General features: G+C 46.3%; 1 protein-coding gene across 2 annotated transcripts in view; it reads right to left on the bottom strand.

The window, feature by feature from the left end:
* MYOCD (myocardin) overlaps nt 1-13,231 on the bottom strand; it is a 108,932-nt gene that overhangs the window by 16,908 nt on the left and 78,793 nt on the right. For both annotated transcript variants that reach the window (XM_042915582.1, XM_042915583.1), the window contains 2 exons: nt 8,165-8,409; nt 6,089-6,242 (listed from right to left, as the gene is read on the bottom strand). In XM_042915582.1, the coding sequence (XP_042771516.1) occupies nt 6,089-6,242; nt 8,165-8,409 (399 nt within the window). The remainder of the gene's footprint in view (nt 1-6,088; nt 6,243-8,164; nt 8,410-13,231) is intronic.

Below are 13,231 nucleotides of genomic sequence, written 5' to 3'. Positions count from 1 at the left end.
CACTCTGTCTCTCTGCCTCTCGAAAGTAAATAAAGATTAAAAAAATTAAATCAAAATTAAAATGTTAGTTGAATATTGAAAGTTATGAAAAAGGTTCATGGTAAGTTACACAAAAAAGCATGCCAGAAATTCATGCTTTTACAGAATTACTTGACAACAATAACTTTGCAAACAAATCATGTGCATCTGCATTTGAAGTCTATAAGGAAATATGATCTGCAAGGCTGTGAATCAATGATCTTTTTGGGAGGGGAGAGAGAGGGCACAAGGGAGTGAGGGGGAAAGAGACAGGGAGGAGGAAGAGGGAGGGAGGGAGGAAGGGACAGGGAGAGAGAGAGAAAAGCAGAGCTCACTGGAAGCAGAGCTTGAGCTCACCCAAAGTGGGGCTCAAACTCACGAACTATGAGATCATGACCTGAGCCAAAGCCACCCAGGCGCCCCTCAATTATCTTTTAAAATGCTCTTTACTTTTCCATACATTGTCACGCTTCAATAGTAAATATATTACCACCTTACAATCATTTAAAAGTTATTTTAAAAGGATCACCACAACTCACACTACCACAGGCAAAAAATATACCTTCTCCTCTTCCTCTTTCTGGTATTGTTTTTATCATTTTCTTTTAGATTTGCTGGTTTGAAAAAGTGCGAAATGGCAACCCATTATTGTTTTAACTTTGAGTTCCTTAAAATTAATGAGTTCTACATTTATTTTTAGGCTCTGTTCTGGCACTGAATATTTTAAACTACATCATTAAATAATGCAGCTCATATTCTGAAATAACATGAATACTTGTTGGGTTCAGTTTACTTTAGGTTTCAGAATATTAGTCTGGGTGGGCTTGGTTGGGACAAAGGTTTGTATACACCTCTTTCCTACATTCACAGGTCTTTTATTCCCTGATAACTCTTTCAACCATGTAGTATGAAAAATTTCGAACATCCACAAAAGTTGATAAAATTTTAAATTATAATGAGCCGCATGTACCCATCAACCAGCTTCAACAATGATCAATTCATGTTCAGTCTGGGTTCAGTTAATCCCCAAACCATTTCCACATTTCCTGAATTATGTTGAAGCAAATCAAATAATTTAATCTGTAAATATTTTGATATCTTTCTCTAAAAAATAAGTACATTACAAAAAACACACAGATAAAAGACCATTATGAGAACTAAAATGCACGAACAATTATTTCTTAAAATCTTTCATATTTTCCCAGTTTTTAAATTTCCCATTTCTCTCTCTCTCCCTGTCTGTCTCCCATGCTCTCTGGCTCTCCAGTTTGTTAGAAACAAGATGCAAAAAAAAATGCACATACTGTGATGTTACCATGTATAACTCTTTTTTGAAGGTATAACTATTTTGAGAGAGAGAGAGAGAGAGAGCGAGCACAGGAAGGGCAGAGGAAGAGAGAAAATCCCAAGCAGGCTCCACACCATCAGCACAGAGCCCGACGCGGGGCTCGATCCCACGAACCATGAGATCATGACCTAAGCCAAAACCAAGAGTCAGACACTTAACTGACTGAGCCACACAGGCGCCCCCATGTATAACTTTTTAATGAGAAGTCAAACTCTTTTCTCAATGCTTTCCCCCTTTTATTCCTATTCTGCAAAATGTGAATATTTTGGGAGAACATCCACCTTCGTTACCTTATCTTTCTGATTGCCTGTTTTAAGGGTCACCTTTATTAGTTCCTCTTACTTCTTCCTTTTCCAAGATATGATCACATCACCTGCTTCCTTTATTCCTCTTCTCCTTCCTTCCCTCCCACTCTTTCCATTTGCTCTCCTTTTCAGTCAGTCCTGTATTTCGAACTGACCCGCTATGCAAACAATACCAAATATTTTTTAATGTTTATTTATTTTTAAGAGAGAGAGAGCTAGAGAGAGAGAGAGAGCATGAGCAGGGGAGGGGCAGAGAGAGAGGGAGACACAGAATCCGAAGCAGCCTCGAGGCTCTGAGCTGTCAGCACAGAGCCCGACGCAGGGCTCGAACTCACAAACCATGAGATCATGACCAGAGCTGAAGTCAGATGCTTAACTGAGCCCCCCGCTTGTATTAATGTTTAGATTCCAAAATTTCTGTGCCTAGCCTGATGGCACAGTTGAGCTGAACTACGGCAGTGTGTTTCTAACTGTGTGGAAACTGGCTAGACATTTCCCCTCGCTTGTCCTGGTGGTACCCGTGACTCAGTTTCCCCAAACTGAATGCACTTGCCAACATCCCTTCAGATCAGATCCCCATTCTGCCCTCCCAATTTCTGCCCCCAGTGTCACACTCCCAGGTGGCACCTCTCCCCACACACCCAGTCGTCAAGTCCAATTAAGGTTTCTCTGTCTGTCCCTCCCCTCATCTCAAATGACAATAGCAAAACCTCTGAAATCGCTCAATTAAAAACAGGGCCACCCTATGACCCAGTAATCGCACTGAGTATTTATTCAAAAAACACAAAAACACCAGTTCAAAGGGATACATGCGCCCCTATGTTTATAGCAGTATTATTCACAATAGACAAATTATGGAAGCAGCCCAAGTGTCCAACGATAGATGAATGGATAAAGAAGAGGTGGTGTGTGTACATACAGTGGAATATTATTCAGCTGTAAAAAAGAATGAAACTGTGCCGTTTGCAATGACGTGGATGGAGCCAGAGAGTACTATGCTAAGTGAAATAAGTCCATCAGAGAAAGACAAATACCATTTGATTTCACTCATATGTGGCATTAGAAAGAAACAAACAAAAACAAAGGCAAAAAAAGAGAGACAGAGAGAGAGAGACAAACGAAGACACAGATTCTTAACTATAGAGAACACACTGATGGTTCCCAGCGGGGAGGAGGGGTGGGGGAAACGGGTGATGGGGATTTAGGAGTGCGCCTGTCGTGATGAGCCCTGGGTGATGTACAGAACGGCTGAATCACTATATTGTACACCTGCTACTAACACTGTATGTTAACTATACTGGAATTTAAAATAAAATAACACTAAAAAGACAGAAACGTCACTCGCTTAAGTTCAACCCCCCAGTTTTATCATTTTTACAAGCTGGTTAACTTGCATAGCATTCAGCCTGTGGGCTCTGGAAGCACAAGGCAAAGCCGTCAAATGACCACATGGAATTGGGATGGCTTCCACAGGTGAGGGAGAAAATTCACGAAGATAAAAGATTTGCACGTCCACCTACGTTCTGATGGAACTCGTGTATTTCTCCCACTATTCCCACCTGTGCTATCAGGTTCGGTATTAGGTTTATGAACAATATCTTTCTCTTATACAGAAAACCACCGTATAGCACTCACGGCACGTAAATATCAACACTATCTAGGAGGAGGAGCGATGCATTATTCATTCAGCTTCTCTGAGGTCCTGATTTGTATGTTCACATTTAAAACGTATCTTGCACGGTGGAAAGTGGAAGCAAATCTATATAGGATGGTCGACTGATAGTTTACGCCAAAAAAAAATGGTAGCTGCTACGGTCATCATTTCCTCGTATCTGTGCTAATTACCATAACTCTAACCAGCCAATCGTTCTGAGCACGTGCACATGGAGGAAGCCATCTCTGGGGGACTCTGCCAGATGGCACATCATATCTGGACTGTGCTTTGTCTGGGGCCAAGCCAACTCCAGATCTACCTGACCCAAGATCCCATCCTAAGGTAAACTATTTTTTTATTAAAAAAATTTTTTTTAACGTGTATTCATTTTTGAGAGACAGAGAGAACGGAGTGTGAGCTGGGGAGGGGCAGAGAGAGAGGGAGCCAGAATCCAGAGCAGATTCCAGGCTCTGAGCTGTCAGCACAGAGCCCGATGCGGGGCTCGAATTCACCGACCGCGAGATCATGACCTGAGCCGAAGTCGGCCGCTCAACCGACGGAGCCACCCAGGCGCCCCTAAGGTAGACCACTTTTAAGAAAAATCATTTTTATTGTGGTTAAAGATGTACAGCATACATTTTTAGCATTTAATCACCTTTAAGTATGAAGTTCAGTTGGGGTCAGTACACTCATGCTGTTGTGCAAATATCACCACTATCCATCTCTAGGACTTTGTCCTCATCGCAAACAGAACCTATGTATCTATTAGACACCAACTCTGCATGCTCCTCTCCCCAGCCCCTGGTAGTCGCCATTGGACTTTCTGTCGCTATGAATTTGTCTTCGCCAGGCACCTGCTATAAAGCAGACTCATAGAAAAGTTGTCCCTTTGTGCCTGGCTTACTGCATTGAGTATATTGTTTTCTAGGTGACAGGACCTACTTTTACCTCCATGGATTTATGATGTGGGGAGTGAAGGGTGGGTGACCCACTGCTCGGCGGCGGGGGGGGGGCATTGTCACAAGCTTGGCATCCTCCTCCAGGTTTATGGATGCAAAATTAAAACAATCTCAGTGAAGCCTAAGCATTTTTTATTCCAAGTGGAAGAGACAGAGGAGCGATTGATATCAAGTGACTGGTGTTGGCCCTTGGCAGCCATAGAATTAATTTTCTTTCATTCGAAATAATCCCAACCCTACCTCTCCCCCAGAGCAGATAATGACCAAAGGCTGAGAAGGGGGATGAGGGAGACAAACAGGGACTGAGAAAGACTGGTATGGTGAAGGCCCTGGGGACCTATAGGAATCTGATGTTTTGGGGAAAACTGATAAGGTCCTTGGGGGAGGGTAGAGAGTAACACAGGGGCAGAAACCAGGCGAACAGGTGTAACCACAGAAAATGGAGTGAGGCACTGGGGGGAGAAGGTGTGCTCACACATTACAGGAATGGAAGGCACTTCAACCACCTTCTTTAGTTCTTTTGCTAACACCGGATGGCTGAATATATATGAATATGCCCGTTCTGAGCACTGCTCTGAAACACGCCAGGTTCAACTCAAAGCCCAAGGTCACTTGATCCTCTGTGGCCTCCGTGAGGTCTGCGATTCGGAGCAAATGGCTTTCTCTCTCACACGCACAGCACTTAACAAGTTGCTGTGACATTTCAGAGCAGAGGTTCTCAGATTTGGGGATTTCACAGAACACTACATTGTTTTCAATTATGCGGTGGACATAGGGTTACCAACATTTCACCTTGTCAACTAAGACTAATATTCTTATTTAACAATACCCCTGCTTAATACAAAGAAACAAAACTCTACTAGAAACACCCACCTTCCATCCACTACTGTCACTGCTCCCTAACAGAAAGGATCTTCAGCATTGAAAACATCAGGAGGAAATAAATACTTGGAATAAAGATCAATCAGGTGTGTTGAACACACTTAGATTTATGAAAAGCCCTTTACGTGATTCTTACTTTTTTCATTTCACCAGAGGCTGTAAAAGTTCATCATGGAATTGACCATTGGCTTAGAGCATTCTGGAAGCTCACATCAATCTTACAGTTCCTCTCCGTGCGAAGCTCTAAGAGCGTTCTGGAAGGTCACATCAGTCTTACAGCTATTCTCTGTGCTAAGCTCTATCATGTATATAGGATTCCACTGGGTTCTCACAATAACTCATTTGTGCAAATAAGCAATCTACGATGTAGAGAAATTAGGAAAGTAGCCCGAGGTTGCACAGGTCACTGTCTCACGCTTCATGAGTTGAGCCCTGTGTCGGGCTCTGTCCTGACAGCGTGGAGCCTGCTTGGGATTCTCTCTCTGCCTCTCTCTCTCTGCCCCTCTTCCACTCATACTCTCTGTCTCTCTTTCAAAATAAATAAATACATTTTAAAAATAAAATAAAATTCTGTCACTTACTTAAGTCTCCCCCATACATTCTCCCTTTCACTAGTTTACTCAAGAAATCAGTTGGTAAAAATGGTGTTAAAAATCTACTGATGTATTTGTTGGGGTGCCTGGCTGGCTCAGTCGGTGAAACATGAGACTCTTGATCTCGGGGTTGTGAGTTTGAACCCCACATTTGGTGCAGAGATTAATAATAAAAGCTTAAAAAAATCTGTTGTATTTGTTGAGAGAGAGAGAAAGAAAAAGAGAGAGAAAGAGAGAAAAAGAAAGAGAAAGAGAGAGAAAGAAAAGAAGAGAAAAGAAAAGAAAAGAAGAGAAAAAAGAAAAGAAAAAAATCACACCAAATCCTCTACCTTCAGATCATCTAGGTTTGATGGGAGGGGGCCTGGTTTGAGAGAAGAGACACCAGTTTGTCCAGAAAAGCTGTTTTTGACAGGAGACAAAGGGGTATTGCTCAGTGGTGCTGAAGTGGAGTTTGGATTTCTGACCATCTGTTCGTTTGGTTCCCTGAAAAGCAAACAACAAAAAAGGGCCCTTAAAACATGGCCAGATACACATATGGGGGCGTGATACTGTGATGTACAATAAGAAATTACATATTTGGCCCTCTACCCTCTTTCTGGCACAGAGCTCCTAAAATCCTTAGAATTTCTAAGTGAGAAGAGCCCCAAAGGTGCCACTTGTTACGTTAAGGAGGCGACTTTGTGAAAGCCCCTAGGTCACCGAAGGGTGGGGGCCGATTGCCTGAGAACCAACCCTACGATTTGTGGTTGGAATTTTAGTCCCACCCCCTGAACTCTGAGGAGACAAGATGGGGGCTCAAGGTCAAGCCATTCACCAATGGCCAATGATTTAATCAGTCATGCCTGTAATGAAGACTCTATAAAACCTAAAAGAATGGAGTTCAGAGAGCATCCACGTTGGCGAACACGTGGAGAACGAGGGGGAGTGGAAGGGGCAGGAAGTTCCTCACCCTTTCCCACACCCCTTGCCTTAGGCATCTCTTCATTCTGGCTGCTTCTGAGTTCTATCCTTTTACAATAAGCCCATGATCTAGTAAATAAGGTGTTTCTCTGATTTCTGTGAGCCACTCCAGCAAATTAATCGAACCCAAGGAGGAAGTCATGGAAGCCTCTGGCCTATAGCCGGGTCAACCAGAAGCCCAGGCCACAACTTCTAGACTTGCAATTGGTATCTGAAACGGGGGGAGGAGGCTGGGAAGTCTTGTAGAACTGAGCCCTTAACCTGTGGGATCTGATGCCATCTCTAGGCAGACAGTGCCAGAATTGAGTGGAACGGTAGGGCACCTGGCTGGGGCTTGGCAATGTGGGGAAAGCCTCCCCAGCACGTTGGAACTGGGTGGCCGGAACCCTGATTGGGCAACTTGCATTGAGATCAGGTCACAAGCTAATTGCCGGCAAGGATCGGGCAACTAATAAATCGGCAGAAGAGGCTGGGTGAGGAAGACAAGAGTACGGGCTCCATGACACGTGGCAAGTGAGCTCCAGCTGAGTTCTGGGGAGACAGGAGGGAGTGGTAGAGACTTTGGCCGAGGGGAGAGGACGTGTCCACTTATGGTTGAGCAGGTTCACTGTCCCGTGGGGGCACCATCACGCCTTGTAAAGCATGACTGTATTCAACACTCAGCATCATTGCCAACCTGATCGGACGCTGAACAGAGACAGGTGAGGGAACCTATATCCCACCTGTAGAGTTGAAAGGGATGCCCATTTAAACAGTGACCCACAGTGAGGTCACACGCCCCCATCAGGGTCCAGGAGTCAATCTTTGGGGGCTGTCACTGAGTCACTCAGCGCTGTTGCTTCCTAAAGCATAAGGGCTGAGTGAATTCAACCAACCGTTCTTATGGGGGCACCTGGGTGGCTCAGTCTCTTAAGCGTCGACTCTCGGTTTTGGCTCAGGTCACGATCTCGTGATCGTCAGTTCGAGCCCCATGTCGGGCTCTGCGCTGACAGCGTGGAGCCTGCTTGGGATCCTCTCTCTCTCTCTCTCTCTCTCTCTCTCTCTCTCTCTCTTTCCTCTCTGCCCCTCCCCTGCTCTCTCTTTCTTAAAAATAAATGGATAAACTTAAAAAAAATCAATTATTAAAAAAAAAACAAAACCATTCTCGCATGGTTTCTCCTCTCTGTTTCACCATTCAGTCTGAGAGTGCTAATCCCTTCTCTTGGCCCGGTTCCCTTCACCTGGGCACTGATTTCTTTGCTTCCTCCCAGCCTCAGGTTCCTAAAGACATGGGCACAGGTTCTCCACGGAGTCCCATTCTACACCCACCTGACGAGGACCCGGTACGATCCGGGACTCACGGGGCATCCCGGTGCCCGCCCGGCAGGTGCCTCAGACTCGCACAAGCCCTCGCCGGCTGACCTCTGCCCATCGCCGCCACCCCCCGCCAGGCTCTCCCGACTTACTTGAGCTGAGCTTGGTGAATCCCAGGGTAGCTGAGCCGGTGCTGTTCCTGCTGGCTGAGGATTTGGAGCTGTAGAAACAGCTGTTGTTGCTGGAGCAGCCGGGCGTAGGCCGAGTCCATGGGCGGAGGTGACTTCTCGGCCTTCTGGTCTGGGGGGATGTACTGGTGATATTTGAGCTTCTTCACCTTGGGCTTGGGGTCCTTGGGCTTTTTGTGGCGGTTCTTACTGTCGCTCAAGGACTTGGACTGCAGAGGGGGGTGGAGAAACGGCATGTGCTTTAGGGGGTGGGGGTGGGGGTGGCTTGACGTCATGGGTGGATCACGAAGGGGGTCTGTTTGATGGGCTTCCTCGGATCCCACAAATACAACACAGCAGAGGCACCATGCACAGAGATCCTGGGGCATTAAGGTGTCTATCCAACAGAACTACGACAGGTGCATCACTCTAGAAGGAGGGTCGTGAATCTTGGAAGGGGCTCCAGGAGCATTTCCTTCCCAGCGCAGAGGAAGATGTAAGTAAGCCTATGTTTTGGTGAGGAGGCTTCCCTAAGCTAAAACCAACAGGCGATCTAAGAAAGGATACGATCTTGGGGCACCTGGGTGGCTCAGTCAGTTAAGCGTCCGACTTTGGCTCAGGTCAGAATCTCACGTTTTGTGGGTTCGAGCCCCACGTCGGGCTCTGTGCTGACAGCTCAGAGCCTGGAGCCTGCTTCGGATTCTCTGTCCCTTCTCTCTCTGCCCCTTCCCAGCTCGTGCTCTCGTCTCTCTCTCAAAATCAAATTTAGAAAAACTTAATAAAAGAAAGAAAGGATACGATCTCATCTTGAGATGGGGTCATAAGAAAATTCCTTCAAATGTGTACCCGAAATCACGTTTAGTAAAGTGCTTCAGTAAATTGACTTATGAATCACATCACTTTGGGGGCTCCTGGGTGGGTCTGACTTGGCTCAGGTTATGATTTCAAGGTTCATGATTTTGAGCCCTGCATTGGATCCTCTTTCTCCTTCTCTCTCTCTGCCCCTCCCCTGCTGGTTTTCTCTCTCTCTCTCTCTCTCTCTCTCTCTCTCAAGATAAATATATAAACTTAATAGAAAAGTAACATCATCCTGGATGAAATTAAACCTGTCCTCAAAAATCCACAATGTGGATTTTTGCTGCTTTGGGTGAAAAAGTAAGATAGAGTCCCCTTTCCACCAATACTTTCCCCAAATACTGATATAAGGCCAGGAAGTGACACCTTCTGGAATAATGATTCTTGACTTACCGTGAGAAGGGTTAACCACCCACAGGGGCCCTTCTAGAAGCTACCCATCGCAGCACATGACTCAGACGCACCAAAATGAGTTAAAGCTACAGGCTAGGAAGCTACGACAAATTTCTGAACTTGGTACAATTACTTTGCCACATCTCTGTTACTTTCCCCTGGAAGTTGGGGAAAATGTTCTTCGTTTTCCTCTCAGGGACCGATGCAAGGACGCTGAAAGATACCAGTGAAATAGTAACAGGTCTCAAAAGGACACTGTGATTATGACTATAACCTGCAAAAGGTAGTCCGTACAGTGATCAGCTGGAAAAAAAAATCTTAATTTTCAAGCCCTGACTTTATTACAGAAGATTGAAACGGAGAACCGGGAAGTCACGATAAAAGCATCCTGAGGCTTTGGGCAAACTGTGCAGGGGAAGTGTAGTACCAGCGGTGTCCAGAAGAGGGGGCTCCCAAATAGCCGGCAGGCAGGTTCCCACTGGGCAGTGTCCCCATTTTAACCACAAAGCACACATCTGAAAGTGACCCATCGGAAGGAGCCTACAACTTGCAAGTCTCTGAGGCCACACGTCCCACCACCGAAGCCCCTTTGGTGTTTTCTCAAGGTGGCTTCTTCTCTCGGAAAGTCATAGCTAATGAGAACAAGCATTCCCCTGTGCTGGGTGGCGCCATTTCTCCTTAATCGATTAGCATTCTAATTAACTAATCAATCAGTCTTCTGCACTGGGAGAATTTCTGCAGGGCTCCTGCAATCAGCTGGGCCCTGCTTTGCTCCAGCCCGGCATCTGTTCCCACCTCGACCTGGGACTCTGCAAGCCTGGTCTTGCCGGTAAGTCAGGGGTGGGGAACTTTTTCTCCAGGCCACTGTCGTACAGGGACTCGGAACATTCCGGAAGTTACTCAAATTGGACCATTTTCTCTGGAGAGTGGAGGGCAAAGGCCATTGTCCTCACAGAACTCTGACTCCATGGAACTGCATAGTTTCATACTTTTTGGAAGCCAGAACATCCTGAGGTCGTAAGTTCATTTTTTTTTCTTTCTTTTTTTTTTTTGGTTCTAGGTAGAAAACAGAAAACGAACCATTGGCCAATGGGAGGGGAGCATATCTTTCTAAAGCAGAGGTGGATATAAAACCCAGGGAATGGTCCGGCCCGTGGCTCAAGAGTACGTGACTGTTTTTTGCAAGAAGGCATTCTTTTTTTTTTTTAAGTTTATTTATTTATTTTGAGAGAGAGAGAGAGAGAGAGAGGGCCCCAGGGAGGGGCAGAGAGAGGGGGATGGAGAGAGAGGATCCCAAGCAGGCTCCACACTAGCGGTACAGAGCCCAATGTGGGGCTCGAACTCACCAACCGTGAGCTCATGACCAAATCAAGCGTTGGAGGCTCAACGGACTGAGCCACCCAGGTGCCCCTGCAAGAAGGCATCCTGAGGGAAACCTGCTCACGCACTGGGCCTGTCCCACAACGAACCACCCCCGCGACAATCAGTTTGCGGGTCCTGCCCTGTGAGACGAAGCCCAAACCCCCACCTGCCCAAGACAGTTCACTGAACTGCTGGACCCCTCCCCACCCCAAAGCTTACCGGGCTCCCCCGCCTCTGCCTGGCAATTTCCTGCTGTCTGAAACTCCATCCTGCACCTGCTAACTAAGTCCTGCCCATTCTCCCCGGGGGGCTCACACCCCGGCTCACCTGGGAAGCCTGTCCCAGCTCACAGTGCTCTCTCTCACCTGCAGGCGTCAGGCAGCATTTTGAGGCAGTCTGATAAGGGTCGCACCACGGCATACCCTGCCCCGGGGGGGGGGGGGGGGGGGGGAGGGGGGGGGGAGACTGAAGTCCTGCTTCCTACACTGCTGGCCCTGATGGGGGCGCTGGCCACCCAAGAAACAGGAACCTCTTCTTTGTATTGTGGTAAAACACAAGTAACCTACAAATCGCCCCAGTAACTACCACAATTCACAAGTATACGATTCACGGTGTTGTGTGAAGGTCATCACTATATAGTTCCAGAACGTTTTCATCACCCCCAGGAGACCCCATACCCACTAAGCAGTCACTCCCCATTTTCTCCTTGGTGCGGTCCCCAGAAACCACTCGTCTGTTTTCTGTCTGCCTGGATTTGCCTATTCAGGATATTTCATATACTGGGGAGGTGCCTGGGGGGGTTCAGTTGGTTAAGCGTCTTGACTCTTGATTTCAGCTCAGGTCATGATCTCATGGTTTGTGGGATTGAGCCCTGTGTTGGGCTCTGTACTGACAGTGTGGAGCCTGCTTGGGATTCTCTCTCTGTCCCACCCTGCTCTCTCTCTCTCTCTCTCTGCCCCTCCCACACTCTCGCATTCTCTCTCAAAATAAATAAACATTAAAAAAAAAAACAACACCCAGAATCATACAGTATGTGGCCTTTTGTGTCTGGCTTCTTTCACTTAAGCATCATATTTTCAGGACTTCATCCCTCTGGATATACCACAAGCTTATCCATCCTTCAGCTCATGGACATTTGACTTCATTCCGACTCTTGAATATTGTGAATAGTGCTGCCATGAATATTCATGTACAAGATTTTGCTGGGACACCCATTTTCCATTTTTTTGGACATACACCCAAGGAGAGGGATTTCTGGGTCATAGGGCAATTCAACGTTTAATTTTCTGAGGAACCACCAAGCTATTTTCCACAGTGGACGCACCATTTTATGTTGCCACCAGCCATGTGTAAGAGCTCTCCAATCTCCTCATCCTCATCAACACTTGTTATTTACTGTTTTTTCACTAGAGCCATTTTGGTGGGCATGAAGTGGTATTTTGTTGTGAATTTGAGTTTCATTTCCCTGATGGCCAATGACACTCGACACCTTTCCAGGTGCTTATTGGCAATTTCTTTCTTTTCTTAAAAAAATTTTTTTTCCAGTTTATTTGAGGGAGAGAGAGAGTGCACACGAGCACGGTACGGGCAAAGAGAGAGGGAGAGACAGAATCGCAAGCAGGCTCTGCTCTCTCAGCACAGAGCCTGATGTGGGGCTCGAACCCATGAACGTTGAGATCATGACCCTAGCTGAAATCAAGAGTCAGACGCTTAACTGACTGAGACAGCCCAGGCACCCTGGCAATTTCCTTATCTTTGGAGAAATGTCTACTCAAGTCCCTTATGGTACATGTTTCTTATCTGCTCAAAACACTATGTGGGTTAGTGGTGGCTGTGACCCAATTAGACTACAGGCTTCTTGAGAACAGGAATCCTACTTTTTTTCATCTCTGATATATATCTTCAAGGAGCCTGCATTGAGAACACCTTTCCCTTACATAGGGCTGGACAGTTGTCAGGGAATTCTGGTACATTCTCTCAGTGGCCTCCAATGGACCTTACAAAGCCAATAGGGCACAGATGTCTTCCCCCCAGCTTGCCCGCTTCCTTCTTGGAGAAGCCCTCTAGCATCTTCCTAAGGTAGAGATAATGAATGTCGAACAACTGAGAATTCACAGGAACTGACCAACCCAGCAGGGATGTTGGCTCTCACATACACAACCAGTCCCATCGGATCCGCTGCCCATCAATCCTGCTCTTCACTGAAATCGACCTGTCCTCCCTCTGGGCAACCGTCACATTTCCTTAGTACAGTGAGGCTGAAGGCAGTGCTAATCTGACCTATGCAACACTTAACTACGCTGGTAGAAATAGTAATAAAATTTCTCCTTGTACACAACGGTATAGATAATGTGAACCACCTCCTTCCTCCACCTGCAATGAGCAAAACCTATCAACGGCCCTGTAATTTCAAAGGCTGTTGATCTGAGCGAATTGCTAGTA

Source organism: Panthera leo, chromosome E1, assembly GCF_018350215.1.
Source record: "Panthera leo isolate Ple1 chromosome E1, P.leo_Ple1_pat1.1, whole genome shotgun sequence".
NCBI classification, from domain to species: domain Eukaryota; kingdom Metazoa; phylum Chordata; class Mammalia; order Carnivora; family Felidae; genus Panthera; species Panthera leo.
Note: the sequence above shows the minus strand (reverse complement) of the source record. Positions and strands in the feature narration are given on the sequence as shown.